At 36.0% G+C, this 26,929-nt stretch overlaps 5 protein-coding genes and 1 long non-coding RNA gene across 16 annotated transcripts; 2 read left to right on the top strand and 4 right to left on the bottom strand.

The window, feature by feature from the left end:
- Positions 1-110: 110 nt before the first annotated feature.
- LOC113501346 (DNA ligase 1) lies at positions 111-6,227 on the top strand. Of its 3 annotated transcripts, none has more exons than XM_026882471.1 (6): positions 111-208; positions 369-2,571; positions 2,899-3,074; positions 3,517-3,730; positions 3,866-4,009; positions 5,114-6,227. In XM_026882471.1, exons 2-6 carry the CDS (start codon positions 385-387, stop codon positions 5,264-5,266), a joined length of 2,874 nt encoding a protein of 957 aa, XP_026738272.1. In that variant the 5' UTR covers positions 111-208; positions 369-384; the 3' UTR covers positions 5,267-6,227. The 3 variants fall into 3 exon arrangements, with proteins under 3 accessions (XP_026738272.1, XP_026738271.1, XP_026738273.1); XM_026882470.1 differs by having other exon boundaries at positions 168-266; XM_026882472.1 differs by lacking the exon at positions 111-208 and adding an exon at positions 232-289.
- Positions 4,015-5,105, bottom strand: LOC113501349. Its single transcript, XM_026882479.1, has 3 exons — positions 4,865-5,105; positions 4,541-4,720; positions 4,015-4,449 (listed from the first exon to the last, which is right to left on the bottom strand). Exons 1-3 carry the CDS (start codon positions 4,958-4,960, stop codon positions 4,015-4,017), a joined length of 711 nt encoding a protein of 236 aa, XP_026738280.1. The 5' UTR covers positions 4,961-5,105.
- Positions 6,228-8,092: 1,865 nt separating the features above from the next.
- Positions 8,093-14,978, bottom strand: LOC113501352 (chromosome transmission fidelity protein 8 homolog). Its single transcript, XM_026882485.1, has 2 exons — positions 14,889-14,978; positions 8,093-8,436 (listed from the first exon to the last, which is right to left on the bottom strand). Exons 1-2 carry the CDS (start codon positions 14,906-14,908, stop codon positions 8,115-8,117), a joined length of 342 nt encoding a protein of 113 aa, XP_026738286.1. The 5' UTR covers positions 14,909-14,978; the 3' UTR covers positions 8,093-8,114.
- Positions 8,112-14,977, bottom strand: LOC113501347 (general transcription and DNA repair factor IIH helicase subunit XPB). Of its 4 annotated transcripts, none has more exons than XM_026882474.1 (16): positions 14,889-14,977; positions 13,567-13,698; positions 13,300-13,447; positions 12,982-13,122; positions 12,606-12,800; positions 12,328-12,470; positions 11,915-12,072; positions 11,447-11,613; positions 11,032-11,202; positions 10,605-10,825; positions 10,180-10,363; positions 9,683-10,026; positions 9,438-9,580; positions 8,937-9,020; positions 8,596-8,793; positions 8,112-8,436 (listed from the first exon to the last, which is right to left on the bottom strand). In XM_026882474.1, the coding sequence occupies exons 2-15, from the start codon at positions 13,622-13,624 to the stop codon at positions 8,608-8,610; spliced, it is 2,343 nt and encodes a 780-aa protein (XP_026738275.1). In that variant the 5' UTR covers positions 13,625-13,698; positions 14,889-14,977; the 3' UTR covers positions 8,112-8,436; positions 8,596-8,607. The 4 variants fall into 4 exon arrangements, with proteins under 4 accessions (XP_026738275.1, XP_026738276.1, XP_026738278.1 ...); XM_026882475.1 differs by lacking the exon at positions 14,889-14,977 and adding an exon at positions 13,791-14,585; XM_026882477.1 differs by lacking the exon at positions 14,889-14,977 and adding an exon at positions 14,026-14,585.
- Positions 14,979-16,980: 2,002 nt separating the features above from the next.
- On the bottom strand, positions 16,981-24,636 carry LOC113501350. 5 transcript variants are annotated; one of them, XM_026882481.1, is made up of 4 exons: positions 24,202-24,636; positions 20,840-20,957; positions 19,926-20,106; positions 16,981-19,750 (listed from the first exon to the last, which is right to left on the bottom strand). In XM_026882481.1, coding segments are annotated over exons 1-4 (558 nt in total). In that variant the 5' UTR covers positions 24,203-24,636; the 3' UTR covers positions 16,981-19,492. The 5 variants fall into 5 exon arrangements, with proteins under 5 accessions (XP_026738282.1, XP_026738283.1, XP_026738285.1 ...); XM_026882482.1 differs by having other exon boundaries at positions 20,840-20,940; XM_026882484.1 differs by lacking the exon at positions 24,202-24,636 and adding an exon at positions 23,787-24,195 and having other exon boundaries at positions 20,840-20,940.
- Positions 21,478-26,495, top strand: LOC113501353. Of its 2 annotated transcripts, XR_003401285.1 has the most exons (4): positions 21,478-21,882; positions 24,604-24,818; positions 25,119-25,213; positions 25,782-26,495. It is a non-coding gene; the product is annotated as an uncharacterized LOC113501353 (long non-coding RNA). The 2 variants fall into 2 exon arrangements; XR_003401286.1 differs by lacking the exon at positions 25,119-25,213.
- Positions 26,496-26,929: the final 434 nt, after the last annotated feature.

Below are 26,929 nucleotides of genomic sequence, written 5' to 3'. Positions count from 1 at the left end.
AACACTTGGTCTGTATTGAAGCTACGTAACTGTTTGAAGGCGAAAAGCATAGAGTCGATTAATACGGAGAGTGTATAATCGACTAATAATTTGCACTATGCTTGGTGTCCATCACTATAGCGCGTAACGTAATGAATGTAATGGACGTACAGAGACGCAACGCAAAGCAAACTTTGTCTTGACTATATTTGACTATATTATAAACTTGGTAATTGTTGGTTTATGCTTAGAAACAAAGTTTACGTAATAGTACTAAATATTTATACGTGAGAATATTTCAGATATATCTGTAACTGACTTTTGCATTCGTCAACATAATTTAGGTTATCCATAATAAAAGCAATAATAAAGACTATTTATCATTTTAGTTACGTTATTGGGAAAATGGAAGCAGTTGAGGAGCCTCCACTTCTTACCAATCCAGTGGAAGGCATGAAAGTAAACGTAATTTATGATGAAAAAGAAGAAAACGCTGTGGCTTCGGTAGCAACGGATGTATGTCAAACACACAAATCAAACGGTGTTTCAGAATCCTCTGAGGCTAAAGTCGTTGCCCCAATTGAAAGTAATCCCGCACCTGTTGAAGATAGCAAATCAGAAAATGTGTCTATTGCAGAAGTAAACAATGCGTCAAAAGTGGAGGATATAGAGCCGGCGGTACCTCCACCAGAGCCTGACACTACAGAAGTGCTTGTTGAAGACAAAGTTGAACAAACAAAGGTGTCAACACAGGACACATCTTCTGTTACCACTGAGACATTAGAAAGTAAACCGGTTGAAGAACCTGAACAAGTGAGTGAAGTGGCTACTATCGTTGAAGTGGATAATACTATTGAAACATCTATGGAAAGGGTTACTTTCCAGACTGAAATATTAATAGAATCTGTTGACAATGAAATTATTGACAATGTTGCTGAAGAGGCAACTATAGAGGAAAACACTGAACAAGATACTTCTAATTTACTTAGTGAACTTGGGCAAAGTATTGAATTAAGTGAAGCTTTACGGTCATCAGATGTTACAGATAATGTAAAAAATAATAATTTGGCAACCAGACAGGAAGTGTTTAATAAGGAAGAATTATTAGATATCCTGGAAGGAAACGATGAGGAGCAGCCAGAAAATGTGTTGACTACAAATTTCCAAAATGTATGTTCTGATAAAATTTTAGAAGCACAGCTGGCATTGCAACAGCTTTCTCGATTAAAAACAAAGCCTAGAAAACCTCGATCAGATAGACTCTCAAGAAGTAGAAAAATTGAAAAGAAGGTGACTAAAGAAAAAATCAAAGAACAAACAAAGGAACTTGTACAGATCTCAACACAAAATGATCAAGTGGAAGTTAAAAGTGAATCTGAAGGGGACAGTATTGTGAATGATTTAGTGAAAGAGTGGGATGATGAGGATACTCCTGCTGGTGAAAAGGACAGTATAATTGAACCAATTGGAAACATAGATAAAACTACTGAAGGAGCTGTGAAACCCCAAGATGGAGAAACTAAGGAGGAAGACATTTCATCCCGGACTTCAATGGATTCTCTAAGCATCCCAAATAAGACTGGTGAAGAAGGCCAGCCTCAAAGAAGACTTGGTCGAGTAATAAAGAAAAAAGTTATATTTGATCCAGATAATCCTGATACATTTACGAAAAGTAAAACTAGCAAAAAAAATACAGAAGTAAGTACAGAGTTGGATAAAGAATCAACACCAGCTAAAAAAAATAAGACTGACCAAACTTTCCAGAGGTCCAAATCTAAATCACCACTATCTAAACTCCAGTGGAAAAAGCCATCTCCTAAGAATTGTAAACAAAACAAGAGATTGACTGAAGTTGATAAGTTGTTAATGGATGAGGGTGCTGTTAATATGATTTATCAGCTCACCCCTGAAGCTCCAAAAGGTAAGAAGAATATGAAAACTAAAGCAGAGTTTATAAAAAAAATACAAAGTTCTTCAACACCAGATTCTAAAGAAATGAAATTTAGAGAAAGAAAAAAAGAATCAAAATATGAAGATGGAGAAGCAAGAAAAATCCTTGGTGGCAAGCAGAGGTCCTCTCTGAGTAGCTCGGTTAAATCCCCATCAGTTTGTGAAGATTTTGAGGCACACAGTGCAGATGATTCCATTATTTATAGACGGCACTCATCCAGTTCATACTCCAGCTCATGCATGAGTCCACGGCGGTTAAGTGATGTTGAGACAAGCGGGCAAAATGTGTCTCGTAATTCTCAGCAAGTAGTAGAGGTTGCTCATGCCCTGCCAAACACAGAGGGTGGCAGTAATCGTCCAGTTGAGGTGTTCATGGCAGAAACCACAGATATAAAACCTGATGCTATAAATAAAAATGATTGCTTGTCAATTAAAGAAAAGCTCAATTCAAAACTAAACCTTGCCTTAAATAAAAGAAAACATGATAATCCCAAAGGTGAAAAACCATCAAAGCTAAAAAAAGTATCAAAATCTGATGAGAAACCTTCAGGTGTTGAGGAATATAAATTCCTATCAGTAAACTTTGATCAAAGGTTAGCTGAAGTATGTGTTCAGAGAGCAGGTACCAAATGCAATACTGAGGTGAGTACTCTGTTATCTTAGTTTACTATTACTTTACCAGATACATTTGTTGAAAGTATGTTTTCCAGGACAAAAATTTGTAAAGTGATGTGATAAATTTATAAGTGTAAAGCACTGCTTTGTGCTGCTGAATTGTTACCTGCATCAGATACTGTTTGTATTTTTTTATATAACTTAACAGCAAGAAAATAAAATAAGAAAGCTGCTTTCAAGTTTTAATCTATTCTTATTATTACAAAGTACAATAGTTGGTCATTGAAAACAGATTCTTCAATTCTATTTCGCCAATCACAATACACATACATTTTTTAAACTAATTCTTTACAGGTAATACAAGAGCTAGAAAAGGTATTAAAAATGATTGAATCAAAGAAAAACATATCAGTGACATTGTTAACATCTGACTGTGGCAGTTTATATTCGGATTTAGACTTAAGACCATTGTTAGATGATAATATTGACAAAACAAATGTAGCTGCATATGAAACAGCTGAATCTATAAGGTGAGTTACATACCTGTAACATTTTGTTTGGACATTAAAAAATATTGATTGATAATTTCTTCTCAGTTTTGGAATATTTCTCATTGAGTCATTGCTGCTCTGCTCCTATTGATAATAGTGTTATGGTGTATACCTCAGATCCTTCCCAGCTTTATACTGGTGAAAGAATTTTTAAATTGTTTTTTTTTCCAGACCCAAATAAAAATGTAAAAATACAAACTTTTCCTTTTTTATAACATTAGATTGGATAAAGAACATACAACACTGATGTTTTCATCCTTATGCATACTTACTATATTATTATCTTAATCATATGATGAGAGGAAACTCTTAAACGCCCCCTGTAAATTTATCCATATTTCATATTTTTTTAAATCATACCTTCACATTTTCTTAGTGTAATGTTAAATGTGTGTTTTAATTTTTATTGCTTGCATTACAGGTCGCTCTTACACACAGTGGAACAACATAGCAAGTTAATATGCTTAGGAATAAGCGGCAGGTGTTCAGGCATAGGACTGGCTCTGGCTGGCCTGAGCGACGTGGCCATGGCATCAGAAAGTGCTAGCTTCGCGGTCAGCGCGAAGTCGCACCCCACAACCATCGGGCCCGGAATCGCAGTGCTAACAGCTTACAAGCTCCTTCCTCAACCTTTAGTAAGTTTTAAATTGTAAATCAGCCATTTATTTAGTAATGAAAGTTTTAAGTAAAATTGGAATGAGAATATGTAGTTTTTAGTTTAGTGTGAAAGGAGCTGACATTATGTTGTTAATTAAAACTAATTGTTCCAGCTGAATGACTTAGTAGTGTTTGGACGTCGCTTGCCTGCGGCGGAAGCTCTCCGCGGTGGGTTAGTAAGCCGCACTCTATGGCCTGAGAATTTCGACAAACAAGTACTGAGTATTGCAAAGGACATCGCCGCACAACCATCACAGGTATGTTAATATTCTTCATAACTGTAGTCATTTCCAACTCGTTGGCAAAAAGCTTTCCATCCCCTTCCCTCGTAGAGTAATTCAGATATGTGTGTTCGTGGTGTACCACCGTTATGTACGCATATGTGGTGTTTAGGACAAAGACATGACTGGTATAGAGCATTCAAATAGTTAACATTTCCACAAAATTCGCCGGTTTTGCATAGATGAAGAGAAGAACATTGATACACGCGATTGTTTCCATCGTCACTAGAAGCTAGTTTCCAATAATTAGGGTCTCGGCAGCGACACTTGAATGATATATTTGGTGGTACAAGCTGTATATTCGAGTGATGCATTTCTTCTAACTCGTCAGGGTTCATTCGTGCGTAGGTCCTGGCTACAGTGAGAGCGTTCTCGTTAATAGCACATTCTGGCCAGTCGGCAATAGGTTGGCAGAACTGAAATAAACGGTTTCTAGAATTATAATTAATACCGTCAATGTAATTAAGATTATTTGTTATATTAACTTATTATAAATGAAAAAGTTACCTGTAAGTATGCTCGGTTGTTAAGTTCGATGACGCTGTCGTGTTGCGGCCTGGTGTCGCAGCGCTGGCGGCGCGCGCAGCGACACAGACGCACCAGCGCGGGCGCGCGCCAGTAGCGCAGCACTAACGCTGAACATGCTTGTCGCACATTACAAGGAGGGAGGCTGCGCTCACTCTCTTTCTAAATTGACAAAAGTCGCATTGAGACAATGAATATAACTATACCGTTCTCAAACTATGAGATAATTTTAGTCCTATCTGTCCAGTGTGGTCGTAAATAACCTTAGTCAAATAATATTCAGTATTAGCAAGAAAATATACTTACTAGGCCATAATAGTACAACATAGGTTCGTCGTTGTCATCGCTTGCATTGACACAAATGCATATTATAGTAACTAGGTATGGTACGTTTAACCACATTAGTATTACAATCAACAATAAATACCGCACCACTGACTTTCATACATAGATCTAACGAAACTCTTTTAATGTACTGTAGGTCATAACCTAAATCGATAAGATAACCCTAACCAATAGCTTGACTAAAAGATAAATAATATATCTCATTTACAGAATATCTTATTGAAGAAACAGCTCCTAAATTTGAAGAAAAGTGCGGGAGATTCTACTTCGTTACATTTGGAGAAGGAGCGGGATCTGCTCGTTGCATATTGGACGTCAGTAGAAGGCCAGGCGTTGCTACGCGCAGCTTACAACGCCGCCTGAATGTTTCGTCTATCCATCGAAGAACATTCAATTATAGTTTTATATTGCCGAAAGCTCATATACAAAACATATAAATCTATATTAAACAAAATGCTGTATAAAAATACGAATATAAATATAAATTATTTTCTAACAGCAAAAGGCAGAAGACCACTAGATATTTATAATACGAGTTTCAGAATGATAATGATGTGGTAAATAATATGATGTTTTATAATTATTAGTTAACACAGCAAAATCCAAAATTGGTACCTAGCACTCCTTGGCCGGTGTTAATTTATCATTTTATGATGAAATAAAAATTTACAGAGCGACTTTTTGTCAGACTGACGTCAAAATTACTGTAAGTGTAGGAGTAGGTACGTTCCCTGCGAGGGTTATTGTATCGTGTCAAGACTGCTATCACCGAGAAGGCAAAGATACGAAATATTCTGACTTCATTAGAAGTTGTTTAAACTAGGTTGATTTACGTTTAGTTACAAGCAGATCAGGATTCTTGGTGTTAATTAGATAATAGTCATAGATAATTATGTTATGTTATAGATGAAATTGTTTATGTCTTTGTTTTAGATTTTTATGAGTTTATGAACTTAAGATTTAGCATAATTTTCTTTTTCAGCCAAAGTTTGCATTAACGGCCTTATAATCATTGCGTTAAATTGAGTGTTTTATTTGTGACATTAAATAATTGTGTTACAAGTGTTACAGCTATGGTGATACAGGAACTGAAATAATAATTATTATTTCACAATATATATGTGCCTGACATCGCGAATGTCTATTACAGATTGGATGTATAGAGACACAGTATCCTTCATTCCATTTCTACAAAACTGTTTATTTTGATTTGTTAAGAAATTTCCAGACACTTTCTTCTTAATATGTTTTGTTCTTATTTATAAGTGTACCTAGTGATAATTTATTTCTTTTTTGTTAAAAATAAAGTGCCTTTTATTATATACTTCAAATGTACTATAATTATTAATAAAATAATAGTTAGAGTACAGATCCTATTAATTATTTTATGATCTAAAATGATAAAGTTGGTGCATAAGACATCACATCAATAAATTATTATACGCTAGGGACACAACAACGGTTATATATATTATATGCTCCACCCAGATATAAAGTATTTTGAGAAAAGAACACTTTTTATTAAAGCATAAGATGCACTAGAATTTCGCAATTTCACCACATAGTACAAATATTTGTGTGGTAAGAAAAATCAAGGATAGATTTAAAATTGTTATTTGAACACAAATAAATTCCTTTGTTGACATAGATTACTTTGAGTATAAAATGATTATATGTATATATTTTGTGGTGAAAATGTTAGTCTGATTGTAGGTTGCAGACACTGTTGATTCCAATGAAGTAAAATGTGTACATATATGTATGAATTAAATGATAATGGGTTCTATTGCTTATTGGTCAAAGACACCTTAAGTATTTTCCACCTATGCTTATTTTTATAGATTACACTCAACACGCATTTTGTGTTCGTCGTTTCCAGCTAATGTTCATGTGTTTACTCATGCAATGAATGTTGACTTACTTCAGTCTTATTATAATTTCAAACTTCCATTAATTTGTTATATTTATAAATATTATTTTGGCTCTAATTAATATGTAGATGACTTAACATTAATTCGACTTATCTCGATGTTTTTTTTAACATTGCCTTGCATAATTACATTACATGCTTGAGATAAAAAAAAACTGATACTTAAAAGTAGTTTCTTTTTTATTTCGTGTGTATAGCTTTATAACTTATATAGTATGTATTTGTATGTTTGCTTCTTTCTTTATGTTGATTTTGGGTTTTTAGTGTAAATGTGTGCATACAAATGTGCTAATTATAATATTCTTGCAAGTGTGTGACTTTTTTCAATATTGTCGTGGTTTGAATCTGTGTATGTGATTTTCCCTCAAATACTAGGTTTAATTTGGAGTATTAATAAAAATACAGACACATTTTTCAGATTTATGTTATTTAAATTTTACAAACATTACATCCTTCATTAAAATTCGGGGTTAAATAGTTTTAAGATACAAAATTAGGTCACATCTAAAATGTGAATAGTGTAACTATTATAATAACTAAGAACTAGAAAAGTGTTTTATTTTTATAATTCCTGTTGTTACCAACATTGGGCATAAAGTCACGGATACACTAAGGGACAAATGGAGCAACATGTTCCTCAACAACTACGTGAGTGTGTCGAGATACATGTCGCGGAACATTTTGTCAACCACTCTTCTCAATGTTAATAGAAATGTCGCCCGAGGAGGTTTTGGTTATTAGTGCTGCGTACATAGCAATTATATCGAGTGTGTTGAAACGTAAGAGAAAGAGAAGGTGGTATGAACAGGGTATGAATTTTGGTTTATATTTATTTTCTAGGCAATTTCCTTCCATGGATCATTTTTCTTTATTTTATTTCGATAGTCACGGTGTGAAGTATCCCACAACAAGTCACGAATTTCGTAAAGCTCTATAAGCAAAAGCACGGTATCATTTCCCCACACTACAGACATTTAAAAGGCACGTTGCGTATGCGACTACACTCTGTGACAAATGGCGCAACAATGACGTGGGACACGTGCGCTCGCTCCCCGAGGCGGGAGCAAGCAACATGTCCCGCGTCACCTACAATGTTGTGGGTCATGTTGCAGGGCACTTTGCAACGTTGCAGCGTCACGTAATTTTGTGTTGCGCATCATGTTGCGGGACTTTCTTTTCTTTCTATATACCACTTCATTTATGTAGTCTACCAGTCACAAATAATAAAGGTTATGTTAATAAAGAAAACATAAATTATGTAAGTTTCACAGAATTATATTTTCACACCTTGTCTGAAACATTGGATATAATGGGTTTCGGTCTTGACTTAAATAATATTTTCTTTTTGACCACAGCCCTCACTTTATAACTAGTTCTGTCTTCAATGACGATTTTTTCGAATACTGCCATCGGATGCTCTAGCTTAACTTCTTTACCGTTTAGAATGTGGTGGCCAAGTACTAAAACTGGATGTCGGTTTCTGTTAAAGTAATGCATATCGCCAACTACAGTAGCACTGCTGTTTTCCTGCTTCTTTGTCTGAATAAGACCTTGAAGCTCCACTATCGCCCATTCCGGAATTCCGCCCTCGCTTTCATTCTTACTGCAACAAGTATTTCGCTTTAGTCATTTTGAGTTAGTTGTTACACACCGTTGGTGAATTTCAGGTTAAAAGAAAAAAACTATTTTAGGGGCATAATTCTTGTATTTGAATTCGAAATCGTCGTTTCTGACTCAAAGTTGAGTGAAAAGGCGCACGTACTGTGCGCGCCTGCTAGTATCGGAACTTCTTGAAGAGCGGGTGCTTCTGCAGGTTGTTGGCGCGGCGGTGCTCCAGGTAGAGCGCGTCGTCGGCGCCCGCCAGCGACGACAGCGCGCCCCCGCGCCGCGCCGCGCCCCCCGCGCCTCCCGCCCCGCCCTCGCGCTCCTCCTCGCACTCCGTCTCGGACGCCGCCAGGACCTGCACATAAACACCAGTAGTGTCTATAAAATCAACAAGACAGGCTACAAATTTTGTGTTTTAGAGTTGCACTAAACAGAACAGATACAATAAGTACGATGAATAGAATTTAATGTTAAAAAAACACTCGCTCGATTGTTTACCTGTTGAAGTAACATGCCTTGCTCTTCTCGGGTGCCATAGAACATGTCTGGCTCCGTGTCCATTCCTTTGAGTTCCGTGATTACCTGTATAACAACATTCTTGTTAAAAAAAGAACTAAAATATATCGATAGTAAATTAAAACTATAAAACTAGTTCTGTCTTGTAAGAATCCTATTAATCTATACTAATTTTATAAAGCTGAAGAGTTTGTTTGTTTGTTTGAACGCGCTAATCTCAAAATCTTCTGGTTCGAATTAAAAAAATCTTTTTGCGTTGAATAGACCATTTATCAAGGAAGGCTACCGGACTTCCGTTGCGTGCGCTGCGAAAACTGTTTGAGATCTTCTAACCTCGTGGACGAACTCCCGACGAAGTCGCGGGCAACAGCTAGTACTAGTATAACGCGAAAGTTTATTTTATAACCAGGATTTTATGTTCCCGTGTTATTTGTACGGGCAACGGCTAGTAAAATATATTTCTGATTTTCTTAAAAAACTTGCCTTGTAACTGTAACCTTGGTTGACAAGGAACCGCTGTCTTTTTCGACTGTAAGCCATTTCGAGCGTGTCTTGTGAGACCAATGTGTAAAAGAACGCGTTGTACTCCTCAGCTAATGCTCCTTTTTTGGCTCTCAAAATACGTCCTAGAATACAATTTTGATTACACAAAAAATCCATATATTATAAAATATTTTTTTATGATGATGAAGTCGTAGTTGTTACTAAAATATTTTAAGAGCCATTACCTAAACGTTGAGCTTCCTGCCTTCGTGAACCGCCATGAGACGAAATTTGGATCAAGACGTTTGCTTCAGGCAAGTCAAAACTTGTATCGGCCACTTTACTGACAAATATAGTGTTCACTTTAGGGTTGAATTTGAAGTTCTGAAGAATCTGGATCCTCTCGCTCTGTGACGTGGGTCCGTAGATGTATGGCTTGTTCATTTTGACAGCATAATGTCGTAGAGCGAACACGTTGTCTGAGAACACTATGGTTTTGTCGCCTCGTCTCTCGTGGTATCGAACTAAGAATTGACAGGCGCGGAATTTCGATGGATTCATAACGTACAGCAACATCTTTTTGTTAATTCTATAAATAAATAAAATGTTTTTTACAAGTTAGGTTAGTGGTTGCATAGTTAGAGTGAAGGTTTGAACAAAATTGTAAACGTTAAAAGTTTCAAATTTAATTGATTTTATAAAGGACTGTATTTATCTTTAACGAATCCCGCAGTCAACTTACTTTTGTATGAGGTATTCCCTGTAAAACTCTGGCGTCATTGGACACCAGACCTCGGCACACTGCACGCGCGCGATGTAGCCATTAGCTTGCAACTCTAGCCAGTTGGCCTCGTATAACTTAGGCCCGATCAAGAAGTTCAAGTCAGCAATTTTGTCGTCTTCTCGAAGCAGTGTAGCAGTAAGACCTAACACATAGATAGAGATAAATCAGTCAATTTCACAAAAGACGTAAAAAAGAAACAAATCAGAATTTACTAAACTAATACCAATAGGAGAATTATTGATGATGAATTTAAATTTGAAACGGTTATGCCCTAATAACTGGTACTTGCGTTATAAAAAACTTGACTAGCTTAGTGAAATCATATTATTATATCAACGACAAGCTTCTCTCGCCACATAGTAACGTGGCAAGCGTGTTATTACCGAGCTTGGCGTGCGAGTGCACGATGGTGAGTACGCGGCGGAACATCTTGGCGGGGATGGTGTGCACCTCGTCCAGTACGACCAGCCCCCACTCCTGCGCCTGCAGCCACTTCATGGTCTGTTCAGCTTCCCAAGAGCGCCGCTGTCCATGCGTGATCATCGAGTACGTCGTAATCAGGATGCCCGCGCCCATTGGCTTGTCTTTAGCTTCTGATGTGAATCTGTACAATGCCTTTTTAATTTAAAGCTGCCCGATTACAATTTGCTTCGGGATCTATCTGGCATCTGGCTCAGTCAGATATAACATGATAATAAACGTATTGAAAATATGAAGAAATCAAATGGTAAGTCGTTGGTTACTACTAATATTTTCAACTTACTGACTAATTTATAAAAAAAATCCATTGAGATAGTAGTGTGAGTGTACCTGCAGATCATGCTGTCGTCGGCCGTGGACCAGCACTTGAACTGCTGCTTCCACTGCTCGACGGACACGCCGGAGTTGCAGAGCACGAGCGCGCGCTTGCGCACCGTGCAGACGGCCGTCACGCCCACCAGCGACTTGCCCGCGCCGCACGGCAGCACGATCACACCCGACCTGACACACACCACTATACTGCCAGCTCTACTAACCGAGGACCAGGGCCAAAAGCAGTTTCGTTTAGAGACTGCTAATTTTCAGTTGCAATTAATTAGATGATCTCTTAAATGTAGATCGTAATAAAGAGTTCCTCTAATATTGTCACTTAAAATTGCTGTGATTTAAACATCTTTTACTGATTATTCTCTAATTCTGTCTGACATTAAAACTAAGGTAAATTCTAGTAATTTGAATACCTTACCGTGCTCTTCCGTTTCCAAACATCTTCCTTAGACTTTTCTCCTGGTAAGGCCGCAACACGGCTGTGGGCTTCAAATCTATGTTGATGTCTGGGTTTATGGAGTCGTTACGGAAGTCATACTCGGCTAACAGCGGGTGCTCCAACTCGATGCAACGCTTTTGTATGACCTATGTTTATGTTTCATTAGAATCATCAAACTATATCATTTTAATGTAACTAGCTCAGTATACGAGTTTACCAGTTATCATTTGATGAGATCACTTTATGTCGCATATTAAGCAAATTTTCTATGACTTACTGTAACTTGTCTAGAATTTAAAAAAGGAAAAGTTAGAAAATATGTTTAAATGTTATTGTAAGATGTCTCTATAGATGAATCTATCCTATCGAACAATGGCATTGAATCATACTTTATTAGAACAGTCAGCGATATACGAAATGGTAAACAAAGGAAATTTATACACAAACCTCAATCTTATCGGGATCTACTTCAAAAGCGACAGCAGTGTTAGCGGTGATGTCGGTGGCCTCGTCGTCGTCGTCCTCCTTGTCCAGCTGCTGGTAGAACTGGCTGATATCATCAGGCACCGCTCCGTTAGCCGCCGGCGGCTTCTCACTACTCTCCCCTTAAACAATACTCAGCATGACTGTTTTGAATAAACAATTTATAATTTATAATTTTTTTTGTTGATTTCTTGAACTCTATAATTCTTTCTTTGTTTGTCAGGTTATTTACAAATAATTTAAGTAATAAAACACGATGAAACGATATCAAATTTTTCATACCATAATTTGAACTGATGTGATGAGACAATACATTGGAAAAACAATGAGAGAGAGGAATCAGGAAAAACAGAAAAAAACAATAGCAAAAAGTATACCTGGTTTCACAGCAGCAGGTTTGTTAGGAAGAGCTGACGACAGTAGATCGTCATCGCCGTCGCGACGCAATCTACATTGTTGAATCACTGGATCACGCAGCAGCTTTTGTAAAACCTCCACGTGTTTGCTCTCCACAAGATATCTAGAAAACAACATCTTTGTTATGATAATCAGGTTACACTTAGTTATTTTGTTTTACAAAAATTTATTATTTATAAATTTTCTTAAATTGCCTATTAATTATTTTTTTCTTTCAATGAATATCAATATTGTTCACCTGTTGTGTTTAAGTACAAGCTTTACTTTGCCATAAGATAGAGTACACAATGTTATGAACTCCACAATGCCAGCAGGTACTGTACACTTGCTCAGTCTTTGCAGGTACTCAATTATATCTGCGGTCTGCAGACCCACAGACACTGCTGCGTATAGACTGTATGCTGTTAGCTTGTACTCGTGAATGTGTTGTGGTCTGGAAAAGAATTGCAATGTATGAAGAAGTGAAAATTAATCTGTTTAACCTTATCACATGGTTTCGGTACAAACTCCGTATACATACACGCATTTTGTTAAATACTGGCTAAAAGCTTTTGGTTTTCAGACATTTGTAAGCTTAAGGAAATTTTAAAAGGTAAAAAGTACAACTTACTTACCTACACACAGGCTCAGCAATGGCAATTAAAAAGTCATGAGCATGCTTGTACACTGGTGAAAACGCTTCTAAAAAAATATGACCATTTGGCGCAACCCACAGGGGCCGACTTGTGTTGTCAGATTTCAATTCCATTTGACTTCTGAAAAAATAAAATCGAATCGTCATTAATATGTTTACTAGTGCTATGTACCACAACATCAAAGAAGAGTCATGAAGGTAAACTTGGTGTACACTCAATTTTTTTGGCAATGGTTGTTTTTTTTTGCAATTACTGCACAGTCAAGTCATTGAAATGTCCTTTTCTATTGTTACTTACCTGTAATCTTTGGCACCAAATTCGTCCTCAGGCACCTGATCATTTTTCTCAGCATCCTGCATGGCTGCTCCAGGTACTCCAACATTTTCCGTGTTATCATCATCAACCAAATCTATTGTCATTTCTTCTTCCACTTTCTTTTTCTTGCCTGTTTTAAAATAACAATTTTCAGTTCTCTGACCAACTAATCAATTCACTTTGAATCAGCTTTATTAAACATATATTAAAGAGGACCTCTTTCTTTAGAAGTGAACAATTGTTGCTTACCTGATCTGTCACTTCCTGTTCGGGAATCATATTTTTTTAACTTCTTTGGTGGACCCATAATGAAACTTTACTTTGTTTAATAACTTTGGTAAATAAAGTTAGTCCTTTTGGTAGTGCACTTGCCGATGGTTCCTTAAATAAGATCTTTAATTAAATCAAAGAATAGGATGAGTTGCAAAAATATTAAGAGATAAATTTTTGAACTGAAATCTGAGATTACTTACATATGATGACCTATTAGGTAATTGTAACATAAAAATCTTAACATAACCAGGCCACAGATAAATTAATCATAGTACTTATGTATACCACCAAATGCATGTTATGTGTTACTAGTCAAACACATAATATTTAATTCATGTAGAATTAAGTAGTTAGGTCAAGAAGAATAAACAGACCCAGAACTTGCCAAAAAATACTTCTTTCAATGGAGTTTTATGTAATTATAAAAACTTTTACTTTGCTGTTTCTATTGTCTTCTATTCTATTGTCTTGAAGAAAATACGCAGAGCTTACAGATAATATTCTTAAATTATTTTATCATGCGAAAAGACACTTCGGGTGGCTCCGTCGTGTAAGACACTCATTCACCACATAACAAGTTAGGAGAAGGACTACATGTCACAACATGAACGTAAAATATATAATTTATTTAATGTCAACAATGAGTCAGCTGTTATTACGATAACGGCAACACCAGTCAGAATGACATTCTCGTTTATTCACACATTCATGTTCACCACTATTTTGCAGCACAGCTAAAGTGATAAAAATGAACCTTATTGTAGTGCATATTTTTTCAACGAAATACTCGAATATCAGATTCAGGATTGGTGGCATTCCGTAGGATTTGCGTTACGTAGGAGACGATCAATATAAGTTCGTTTTTTTTAAACACATTTATTCAAATATATGCTTATTATTCGCCTCAAAGGTATAAAAAACAATGTGGTACCTACATTTGTTGCCTCTTATGTAGGTACATATTTACCATTTATCAAAATGTACAAGGATTGTCTAATAACTATAATAACGAGAACAGAAACAATTTAGACTTTTCTATAATTTATATTTTATAAAAAAAAGGAAATGGTTCACAAACGAATGTGTTTGAATAATAACTTTATTCTTTCAATATACTAAAGATGACGTTGATTTCAAAAATCTCGTAGGTAAATCTGAGAAGTTTAAATACGTTTCAGAAATTCTTTAGCTTCAGTAATGAGTTGAATTCGAGACAAATATATTTCGGGGTATATTATAGTTTATTTTGTTTACAAACCACTTTTAGGTTAGATAATAAATTTGAGAAAAATACTGACCAGTTAACGTAAATTTGCATGCCTTCTCTTGCTCTTTCAACTTTGTTGTGTATAACATTAATCTAATAATTGAAAGTCGCAACAGTAATAATCATATCTCTATTATCAAACGGAGCTCAATTTAAAGTTTACACCACAGAACACAACAGCTTTGACAACAGCAAATACTAAAATGACTAATTTAGTGAGGAGCATAATGTCTATGACAGAATGCTCCACAGATAAAGAAAACTGTTTATCTCACTGTCTACGATCGCGATCTTAGTATATTGTTCAGAATCGAATTCGATTGCACATTAACATTATGTTATCATTATTCTGTAAAAACTTTAATTAAGATTACAAAAAGTTTTGAATATATACCCAAAACCAGTGAAACAGTTTTGTGTTGCTCAGTTATAAGTTTTATGATTGAAAGAAGGACAATAAATAAATAGAAAAAAAGTTCAGAGTATGGTTTTATTACTCATCTAACAACGAGCAAGCAAATATTTCCTCTGCGGGGCAATGGTCTTTTTTGTATTAATATCATGTGAGATAATTATATAAATAATATTCCTTGCTGTAATTTTTTAATCTTTAAATGCACTATAGCGAAACTATCTAATATATAAAATTCCCGTGTCACGATGTTAGTTAAGCGGTTTCCTCCGAAACCGCTAAAATATATATATATATTTTGTTTTTATTTTTTATAATGTGGCATTAAATAATACATACAACTAGAAATAATTTATTCGTTAAGACAACGTTTGCTGAGTCAGCTGGTATTATGTAAATAAAAGTAAAGTTGAAAAGCCTCCTACTTTTTAACTACCTAATAGTTAAAAATTGATTTAAAATATCGTCAATTTTACTTACCCAGGCAAGCAAAAGTCCTTTCCCGACTAAATGCGGGAGACGTCATATTTTCTTGTTTTGAGACTACAGAAAACCTGTGTTATTCTTTACGTTGCCTGCTAGATAAATAGCGAGTCGATAATTTGGTCTTTTAAAAATAATTAATAAGGTAAATAACGCCTCTTCGCAAAACCCTTATGGTAAACACCCGGCCTAATCTAATACTCTGCGTAACTGTAGAGTTTGGAAAGTTACTTTCGTAACGGACCGTGCAGCTTCTGTGTACCGATATAAGAATACTTGAATGCGCTCGCCATGTATACATCTTAATGAGCTTGCCATATACGCATCTCAATAGTCAAAGACCTCTTGAATATAGTTTGACACGGCTGAAAAAAATACGAGAATGGACGAACTTACAAAAACCGACTGGCGTTAAAGCACAGTAAAATCTAGAAAAAATAAGATAAAAATATTTTAAGCTATTTACTTTGTGAGATGGGTGCTATACGAGCAAGCACGACATGCTGTGCTCATTTTGATCAAATTTAATATTTGATCAAAATGGGCATGGCAATTCGCTGACGCGTTTCAGACGCGATTAGCACGTGGACTCTCCTGTAAAACTATCTGGTAAAAGAGCGTATTTCCATAAAATTCATTTATAGCAACATTTTACTGCGCTCCAATGATTTGAGAATAAATAAATTCTTTCTGAATCTCGTCTGTTGATTAACTCTTAAATTATTTCTGGCCAAGTGAAACTATACATTAAAATATATACTTATTTTTTAATTCTTGAAAGTTTTCGCCCACCTATTGCCCGCATATATCGTCCTACAAGTTTATCATTACTTTTCTTAGATTGTTAAAACCATTCTTTTTTTTTTCAATGGCAGAATAAATTAGTAAAGAACATTAACCACAAAACTAGGTGAGTATACTATTTTAAAGTTGTATATATATCAGAAAATATGTCAAAAAAGGGGAGCATGTTAGTTGATGTTAGGTATGCAAACATTATATGATTTCGACACGCTATCGCGTGTAAGGATTAGCCATCAATGTCTACAGGTAATTAGTTATTCACTGTACTTGCATATTATACCTGAGTAAGATCATTATTTCGATTGTAAAATCAAAGCCGGTAACATACTGATATTGCCTACCAATTTATTAAATTTTGTCGAAAGAAACGAAGCAAACATGTAATTTATAAATAAATAGGATAGCGGAAAATGAAAATCATTGGTCATTATTGGTAGGTCATAATTTAATGCAGTTTTCTTTTATTATTAAACATTTGCTTCTGCTTTACTTATTAATATGACAAATGGAATATTGTTTGATATCTAGATTAAATATCTATTCTGTGAAACTATTTTAAACAACTTTTATATTTCCATCAGCATTTTGTACAACAATTGCTATAAAAGCATTTTGATACTAATTATATTTAAGGCAACGAAAAGACATGGCGGGACAAAGTAAAATGATAAGCTGATTAAGTAACAGAATACTTGTGACCATAAAATTAAAGAAACAAAAATACAGAAATTGGCTACCTAGTAAATTTCTCTATTTTTGTCTAGTTATGACAGAATACTGTACAACTCGATTATTTAGTGATGTTAAGATACATTCTCTCGCACCTCCGAAGTTAGTTGCAGAGAGAGATTCGCTTCATGCACATTATTTTTAAGAATATATGTCATGCCATCTTAAGTGATGATCTGACCCTCTATTTAAAGGTGTAGGCCACAACAGTTGTTTCTTATATAGTTAAGTATATACAAATAGTTTAAAATAAATACTAAATTGTCTTTCAACGAACTATTTATCAATCGCCATATTTAAACATCGAAGACAAACAATAAATATACAAAACAAATTGGTTTTAAGTAATAATAATTACTTAGTTATTTTAATATTTTGAACATTACATTATGTTTCAGTCCGTAAAAATGGCCGCGTATAGCACTCCAATGCTGTCAAGGTAATAGATTCAATAAAATGCGCAACGTTTTGTGCTTCTTAACTAGCGATATAGACAAAGGATTGTTTCGCTCCATATACAATACGTGAGCGAGACAACGCATATGTACACACGCACTGACGCACACTCGCGATAATAATGCACTACTCTATCTCTTATGTAACAAGAAGGTACTTATGTTATAGGCATTTGGAAAATAGGGCACATTTGAATTTCATTCCTTTGTTTGTCTTGTGCTGTATACAAATCCAGACATTGTTATAAATATATAAACGTCTTCAAGCTTTTATAAATAAGTAATAAAAATCGATCTACATTTTTAGTAGCGACTAGAATTTATTATCTTAATCAAATTATAAACAATTTATATAATAATAATTTGCTTTCCTCTTTATTCCAAGAAGCTTTGAAAAATATGTATATATTATTATTACAGTAAAAAAAAACATGTATTGCGCCATTTTATTGTAGAATACTTTAGCGTCCAGCATTGTACTTTGCTAACGGCAAGTGTTAGGCTTAAGACCCGTAATTGTATTAAAAGTCAATACACTTTGACTTATTATATGTACAGGAAAAATACAAGTGTTCACTGCAAACTATCGATAAAGGAGTGGATGAGTAGGCGAGCGCCCATTACAGCTCAATGGACGAACACAAACGGTGTTTTACAACCATGGTAATGACAAAACACAATTTAACTCAATCTGCCGAGAATAGTTAATGACTATCGTGACACTTTCAACTAGTATCGGCCGGCGGTGCATATCCTGAGTGTTTATTATATAATTTGTCACGCCAACATTAGTGAGCAACGGTGAAATGAAAAACATATATTCAGGATATGAACAACCGACCTAATTATATAAATAATAAACAGCTAATTTAAAACTAATTCATTTAATATTTTTCATTTATGTCTATTTACTAATGAGATTTCTATTCATCTGCATTTTAAATATCAGTCACTAATCAATTGTCAATTATTGTCAGCTCGATACCAACAAGAACCGAGCGTGCAGACACTCGAGATATTGTTACAGACATACAAGGACTACAGGTAGACAGTGGGAAGCAACTAGTACAGTAAGTATTATCGAGAATATTTCAACATAAATATGGAATGTAGCAAACACTCAATTGAAAAGACCCCCGGGTTCTGGCGTTCAACCATAATTAATCTAATAATATTAAATTAGAGACAATATTTACAATAAAATAGTAACTATGCAACGTAAATTAATATTCCTTGCCTTTACTGTACTGATATGCATCCTTTACATACAATTATAAATAAATATAAAAGTTGTTTAAACACAGATTTATAGCTGCTGGATAGAAATTAAAATAGGTCACTTAAACATGAAACTGTACACTGCAAGACATCAGCTCACTGTCGACTGACCCTCGCCTAATACACGATATCATCGAGGGTCGCCGTCGAAAGATTCTTTAAATATTATAATATACCTTTAATCGTTTCTATCTGAATCAATTTCACCTAAGACAACATACTTCAACGTAGACTTTATAACGTTATATCTTTTTACTTTATTTCAGTCTTAGTTTTCGCGAAACTCTTAGACGGCGCGAGGAAGACGGGCGCGCCGAAGGAGCGCGGGCACCGGCGCGGGCCTCCGCCCCCGAATAAATAAATACCAAGTCTATAATACTCCGGGACGCGCGTGCACTGCGGCGAGTCCCACCGTCCCGATAATGGAATGTAAGCGTGATATGGTAGAGACGGAGCGAGCGCGGCGCGGCGGCGTCACGCGTCGGGCGGCGCGGCGGGCGCGGCGCGGCGCGGCACCATGACGCACGGCGGCGGCGCGGCGGCCGGCAGGAACGGCGCCGCCGGCCGCGCGCCCATGCGCACCCACCAGCGCGTGGCCTTCTGCAGCAGCCCGTCCTTCTTGCCGCCGCCGCGCCGCGCCGCGCCCGCCTCTGCGCCGCCCGCCCACTCGGGCACGTCGCTCACGCACTTGTTCGGTGGAGGCTGGAAGCTGCTTCTCGTCAGCTCGGCTTGCTGCGAACACGCACATAATCACTTTTTACTATATTTGCATCTTAACATAGGTGTACAGTTAGTTGCCCAATGACAACTTAAAAGGACTTTTTCTAATAACTTTGTATATTGAGTTAGTTTAGTATTGAAAACCGGACACTAACATGGAGACAGAATGTTCTAAGGTTGAGCTTACCTGATAAGGGACTCGTAACTGTAGATGCACGTCCTGTCCGTACTCGCCGTCGGGCAGTTGTATACTGGGCGGCAGGCCGAGGCGCTCTGCGGCCGCGGCAGATCGCGCGCGCGTCTCTTGCTCCACCATCTCCTGCAACCGCCCCACCATCGCTTGCAGCCTTTGCTGCTTTTCCCATTCCCTGAAAATGAAAGATAACCTTTAAATATCATTGATTTATATCACAGTTTAAAAGCATGAGATGATTATTAACTACCAAATTAGGTTCATTAATTAAACGATCAATACATAATCGACATTTCATTTTGGAAATCTTTAGATAGTTTACATGACAACGCGGAATCCAGAGATCGTATCCCAGTTCAGCAGTCACGCAGGCGAAGCCTTTGTAATTTCACGATTTGTGTTGTCTATCCGTCTCATCGCCAGGTTTAGGTTCACGGAATACCACGCTCCTCGCAAGCAAGTCTTAGTTCCCAACTTACTACGAGGTAATGGTAGACAACCATTTCAAAATGGTGTTTTATGACCATAGACCGGATAGATTGCATTTTAAACTGAGGGGTGTTTTCCCCCATAGACAAAGCCCAAATGTATCAGTTTTTCATTATTAACCTTGACTAAATAAATGCAGTAGTTTTATGTATGAGAAGGTGGCATGTTTAACATTTCTTTCTCCCATAATTATGACAATCCTGCATAGCAAAAACTGAAAAATGATGACAAGGGGTTCATGGCAAAGTCCTGCGGGTCGCAGACTGTTTTAGATTGATTCACTCCTGGCTTTCGGTCAAAACTAGAGTGATTTCAGCTAGTAAGGGCGTGCGTCTGGCTTACACAGTGCGAAAAAAGGGTAAGGAAAAAGTGGCATATTTATCGATTTTAGGCTTTTAAAAGCAGTTAGAGTTACTCACAATGTGGAATGGTGATGTCTGTGATCGTGCCGTAGGCGCGGTCCCCCCGGCGCGCCCAGCCGCTCCATGCCCGCGCACCCCGGCACTTGTACCGAGAGCATCTGCAAATCACAACACACTACTCTCACTTATGTGGTTATCCTCGGGGTTAATATTATATCACTATACTACATTCATCTGGATTCAGTCGCCTACTGGTCTAGTCAATTTGAGAGTACTGGACATTGACAGCTATCATACTTTTTTTATAAGAAAATAGCATCAGCCCTTTATGTTCCTAGGGACATTGAAGAAGAATCTTTTTTTAAATCAAGTTTATTCAGTAAAAATATTTAATATGGCATTATGTATGTTGACGAATATTATAGTATGTATTACCGACATTGTTGAATGTTATCTACGATTTACGTGATCTGTTGATGCGCAAGTTAACAGTCTGAGAATCTAGATGCCTAGCTATAAACGTCACTAGACGACGGCTACGGTGTTGGTGATTAAGCAACAATATACCTATACAAATTTACGTCACTTGTTGACTACTGTACACCGCTACACGCGCAATTAAATAGAACAACAAATTCGACATGTTACATTTATATCATGGTGATACATATTCAGTTTAATCATGTAAGCAATACCTTTTTTTGGGAAAGTATTTTTTTTTACACTACATGTGCTTAATGTAACGTGTTGCTTAGGTAGCTATTTTATTATAGATTCAAAGGGATCGCGTCTGCTTTTTTATTCTGGCTTTCTTACAGGTTCATTAGAACATGAATATGAAAATCAAAAGTAATATTTCAGTATCGACTTGATACGTAGCCGACACGATTCACAAAACTAAGTACATATTTGTTTCTTATAGAGATGACAATACCTGATACAAAACTGTGGTTGCGTTTTAAAATGCCGTTTAATAAAATAAGGAGAAAAGAGTGCAGCCTAGACGCCGTCAATGGATGCTCTCAATTCACACTTATCTGGTTTCGACGAATATTCGTTTTATCGCGATAACACGAATTAAGGATGGTGTGCAATATGAGGTAAAGGTAAATTCTTGGCTAAAACACATACTGGTTGAGTAACAAATAGCATAATTTAAAATTTTATGAATTAAATTTCAATTTTTGATCTCTTAAGTATTTAATATTGAGTGAATATGGCTCATACACTACATAAAACTACCATTGTCATTCTTGAAGTTTCTTATTTTAAAGTATACAACAAAATATAATAATACCGAAACAGAAAATTCTTCAGGTAGTTATTTTTTATAAAAACTGTATGTATGTGTATACCTCTCTAATTATTTAGACCTCAAAATATGCAATTTGTTGATTGTGTTTTTGTAGCATAATTATTTTATGTAAGATGTCCTAGCTTCCTTTTTATAGTGACAGTGATTGTGTGTATGACATACGGTTGAGGATATTATGCCGCCTTTACACAACTCACTGAAATAATGTTTAGAGGAACAGCTATCAATGTTTTATACTACTACATATTCAAACATATATTATGCCATTGACTAATATTATAGTTATATTATATATGCTAGTTTCAGCTTAGCGACTCTACTAGACTGCAATTATCACATTCAATATCTTGTATTAGGTTAATTATCTTAATTCAGATCAGACAAATATATTAAGCACCTATTATTGCTTGAGTATCATAATATAGATTAAGATACAGAGTGGAACAGTGAGTGTATGTTACATGAACAAAGATGATATTTATAAACTACAATCTTATCATGACATTATTATCTTATAATTTGGGACAATTTTAATGCATTTATATTTAAAGCTTGATGAACTGCAAGCAGTTATCATTGGATGTTCGTACATTGTAAAAAGTCTACTGTATTTTACAAATAGACTTTATTTTAATAGTATTTTTTTCTTATAATATCAAATTTAATAATAGTGTCACAGCTGCTAGTCATCTAAACTCCTTACATCTTCTAAAAGTGGGGAAAATAGTTCATAATAATCCTGTATAAACTCAAATATAAATGATATACTTTTGAATAAATGTCTTTAATAATAAAACTGGTATAGTGTGAATTGTTTGAGTATTACTTTAATTAGAATTGTGTATCCAGTGTATTATACAATAGGTCTGTCTTAGTTTAGCAGTTAATGAAAAATAATGATTTAAGCAGTGAAAAGGGAAACAAGTTTATTACAAGAAATTGTATTATTTATTTTGTTAACGAAAAAAATTTGGTTAGTGTACCAATGTGCTGTGATTTAGCTCAACTATTTAGTGCTTTAACAGGTTTTTCGTTTTTATCTATAATTTGCATGGAAATGTTTTCTAAGCTTACTGATTAGGTTTAACTTTTCAACATCTGCTGTTATCAGATAATGCGCATTACTCCTACATCTAGTTTGGCATTAACCTAAAAACAATTATTTACCACAATTGTGATGATGGATATCAACCAATACAATAACATATGTTTGGTTTTTACCTGATCTGAATTTGATTTATTAAATACTTAGAAAAGTTCTTATGAAATAAACACTATTCACAATTAAATCAGAGGAAGTAACAAACAACTAATGACTGTGGATAACTAAAGTTATTAATTTAACTATTTTGTAAGTATACCTTTCTGACAAATAAAAAAGGGAGTGATGTACAATACTAATACTTTTTATGCAGTAGCAATCTTTAAGAAATTGGAAATGACCCCTATATTTTGTTGAATATTTGCATTTTTCAACTAATATTATTTGTAACAATGTGTGACAAAAATATAGCATCCTATTCTCAACAAAATGTAATTTGTTCTACTCCTAACCTCTTTTGTAATTAAATGTAACAAGTATATCACACATTGAAACAAGAAAACCTTGTCTACATCATTGAGTTTTATGCAAAGTTGATTTGGGCAGGCATTTAAGATAAGTCATATAAATATAACTTTTGAGTATACCTACTATTTTTGATGATCATTTTCTCAAGATGTGCACATATTGAGTTGGCATGTCACGACTATGAAACAGCAAGAGGTGATTACGGAACTGTCTGTCATGAAAATTTATTTAAATTCACACAAACAACGTCTGGGTGTGACGTCGCTATCGGCGCGCCTCTTATCACTTGGCACGCTCCCGCCGTCTCGCGGCCATCCGAGTCGCCTCGGGCCTCACTCGACTCCAGTACAAACATTCTTCTATTCTGCCCATAATCCACATTTATTTACAACTTATTGTTCAAAGAATATGTTACGTTGTCAAACGAAAATCACGAAAACTTATTTCTCTTGCACAAACGTCGTAGACGATGGCAGTCACAGGGAACTGAGCGCATATTTAAATGTGTATATTAAGACTATCAGCACTACTTACTATTTGAAACAGTGTCGTCCACAATTCTCGTAGGTTTTCCACCTATGGATGACAGTTAGTGATGTGCTTAAATCCAAATTCGATCGCACACTAATCGAGACACAAATAAGTGAATCGATCACGAACATATATTGTTATTTTGATAATTACACTACACAGTCACTGATATTTGCATTTGTTTTGTTGAAGCAGTAAATATTTTAAACAAAACAATCACAGAGCACTATAGAGAGATGAGCGCATTTGCAATAATTAACTATTATTCACTAATAAATAAAAATATGTTATTCAAGGCATTAACACTATAAAAATAAAATTATTTAATAATAAAGGATAACGTATAAATTCCACTATCGCGTGTTTTGTGATGGAGTTTTTTAACTCCTTTTTTCATATTGGCAGTGAGACGCCTGCCATCGAGCGAGTCTTGTTGTTCAATGACGCGGACGGACGCGGCGCGGTGTTCGCAGTCGCGTAGCGGGGAGGACGGGCGGGCGGGCGGTGCACCGGCTGCCCCGATGTCGCCGCACACTAAGCTGTTCGTAGTGTGTAACATTGCTGTCTCACACATTCAAATAATCTGTCTAGTTCACTTTGTGTGCTCAATCGGTACTTAGGTAGGTGCGATGATACGACGTAGCTAGTACTAGTGAGTGTGTTTGTAGATTGTAGTGAGCGTAGCGTATGTGTGCCTATGAGCTGGCACACATGTAAGAGACGCGCGCTGATATCGTCGTAGTTGTTATATATGCGCACCTATAACAGTAATAGTGAGCGATGACGCGTTTGTCGGCTCGCGAGACGAGACGGTTGGCATTGCTCAATGATCGAGTTGTAGTCATAGAATGTACGTAACCAATAATAAAATAATCATTGCTACATTACATATACCTATATTTTATTTAAATCATGTACAGGTTCTACAATATAACAATAAGTCATGGAAAGCACAAAGGTTTCTTGGCATTGCAGTTGTATTATAGGAATAAGATAAAGTTTGTTTGAGATAAAGGTTGGAAAGTACTTAAGATATTACATCTATATTTTAGAGTATACAAAATAATGTTACTTACTAGCGAAATAAGTCAATGACAACAGGGACTAAATGTGTACATAGTATGTTTTGAGCCTTCTGCAAATTTGCAAAATACATAATTTATGTGTTTGATTATTTAATTTATATAATTATTTAGCAGTCTCTTCATTTTCAAGAATTAATTGCTGCAATCCTTACTAATCACAAGCATCACTGCTAGCTAGTCTTTACGGGACTCTTTGGGTCTACTTTGCGGGATATATTGAATATGGATGGCGTATAAGGAATTCGGGGTCCTTATTGCTCATTAGCATTTACCTATTGTTACTATATCTACATACTTTAAGAATAAGAAAGCACCATTTAAGAACCAAATCACAATATTGTGTTAATTGCAATATTGGTGTGATGAAGAGATTTAGATTTTAATTAGATATAATCTACTCTAATCGTCGATGTATTTATGCTATGCTGGACCAATGTGGTTGGGACGTTTACTATTTTTGTATTTTGATGGCTCCTTGACAGTATTTTGTTGTTCCAGAAACGCGTGCTCTTGATTATTTCAAAAATACTTGCTACGGCCAGCGTCCAGTACGGACAGAGATTGGGAACTCTTTTATAGACTTTCAAATACAAAGGTCATGGATTCGGGACCGAAAACCGTACCATATATTGCAAATCCGGAAGGGAGACGCTGCTATACGCAGTGTATTGCGCTGTCACGCTTCCACAATAGCAATAATATTAATTTAAGACACGGCGGTAGGATCCGTGTTTGTTTACCCTCGTATTGGACAAGCTGTGAGAGTATATTCTGAGTGTATCGACCAGGGCGTGGGCATACTCATGTGTAAGATAGTGATGACAACGACTCACGGGGTTGGCGGCGGCGGCTGCGGCGGCAGCGTGTCGGCGGCGCAGGTGCGGGCGGGCCAGCGCGCCCGCGGCCGCGCATACCAGCACAGCGGCGCCAACGCATGCGCCCGCCCACCACCACTCTGGAAACAATTTCGTTAAATCTTTATTTTTTATTTTCTATTATAAAGCAATGCTTGAGAAGTTGGTCACATCACCTACAATGAATTCTATACTGACTGGATGGGCTAGAAACGTTAACGAACAGAAACCCGCAAAACAATATGTTTAAGGAAGAATAATTGGCATTAATATTCAACTTTAAGATGTTTTAGTGTCGATGGTGGTGTATTTATAGCATTAAAGCTTGGTCGAGTGTGATGTTTGGCCTTCAATACTCTATTGTATTTTTATTTAGATGACATGCGAACTGAGTGTAAGACAAAATAGAAGGAAACAGTCGAACAATACACCTCACGTGTCTGAGTCATGCTAGCCTACAGGCTGAAAAGCGTGAATAATAACTTTATCAATGGTTTGCATAAAGAAATTGTGTTAGATAAGAAATATTTTTGTTCGTATCAAACATTCTATGCGATTTGTATTATGAGGTGGTCGTTTACCTGATAAGTGTTTTCTACTATCAAGGTGATCTTCCTGACTTCCACGCACAATCGTGTTATTTAGAAGTAGTTATTATTGTTGCTCTGTGGCTAGATTGTGAGGGTAAAAACAGAAATACAAGAAAGTATAATAAAAAAATCTACTGGTAGATTAGACAACTTTAGCTTTTTTCATGTGCCGTTAAAAAACGCTATGCCACCTTATTGAAGG

Source organism: Trichoplusia ni, chromosome 15 (genome assembly GCF_003590095.1).
Source record: "Trichoplusia ni isolate ovarian cell line Hi5 chromosome 15, tn1, whole genome shotgun sequence".
Taxonomy (NCBI): domain Eukaryota; kingdom Metazoa; phylum Arthropoda; class Insecta; order Lepidoptera; family Noctuidae; genus Trichoplusia; species Trichoplusia ni.
Note: the sequence above shows the minus strand (reverse complement) of the source record. Positions and strands in the feature narration are given on the sequence as shown.

Coding starts and splice junctions, on each gene's coding strand:
- LOC113501346 (XM_026882470.1), top strand. CDS start 223: ATGCTTAGAAACAAAGTTTACGTAATAGTACTAAATATTTATAC. Junction 2,572..2,898: donor GTACCAAATGCAATACTGAG/GTGAGTACTCTG, acceptor AATTCTTTACAG/GTAATACAAGAGCTAGAAAA. Junction 4,010..5,113: donor TCGCCGCACAACCATCACAG/GTATGTTAATAT, acceptor TCTCATTTACAG/AATATCTTATTGAAGAAACA.
- LOC113501349 (XM_026882479.1), bottom strand. CDS start 4,960: ATGTGGTTAAACGTACCATACCTAGTTACTATAATATGCATTTGTGTC. Junction 4,721..4,864: donor TGTTGTACTATTATGGCCTA/GTAAGTATATTT, acceptor TTGTCAATTTAG/AAAGAGAGTGAGCGCAGCCT. Junction 4,450..4,540: donor ACAACCGAGCATACTTACAG/GTAACTTTTTCA, acceptor CGTTTATTTCAG/TTCTGCCAACCTATTGCCGA.
- LOC113501347 (XM_026882474.1), bottom strand. CDS start 13,624: ATGGGTCCACCAAAGAAGTTAAAAAAATATGATTCCCGAACAGGAAGT. Junction 12,801..12,981: donor ATTGCTGAGCCTGTGTGTAG/GTAAGTAAGTTG, acceptor ATTCTTTTCCAG/ACCACAACACATTCACGAGT. Junction 9,021..9,437: donor ACCAAGGTTACAGTTACAAG/GCAAGTTTTTTA, acceptor GTTGTTATACAG/GTAATCACGGAACTCAAAGG.
- LOC113501352 (XM_026882485.1), bottom strand. CDS start 14,908: ATGCAAATTTACGTTAACTG. Junction 8,437..14,888: donor ATGCAAATTTACGTTAACTG/GTCAGTATTTTT, acceptor TACTTGTTGCAG/TAAGAATGAAAGCGAGGGCG.
- LOC113501350 (XM_026882480.1), bottom strand. Junction 20,107..20,839: donor AGACATCACCATTCCACATT/GTGAGTAACTCT, acceptor TTTCATTTTCAG/GGAATGGGAAAAGCAGCAAA. Junction 19,751..19,925: donor AGTTACGAGTCCCTTATCAG/GTAAGCTCAACC, acceptor GCGTGTTCGCAG/CAAGCCGAGCTGACGAGAAG.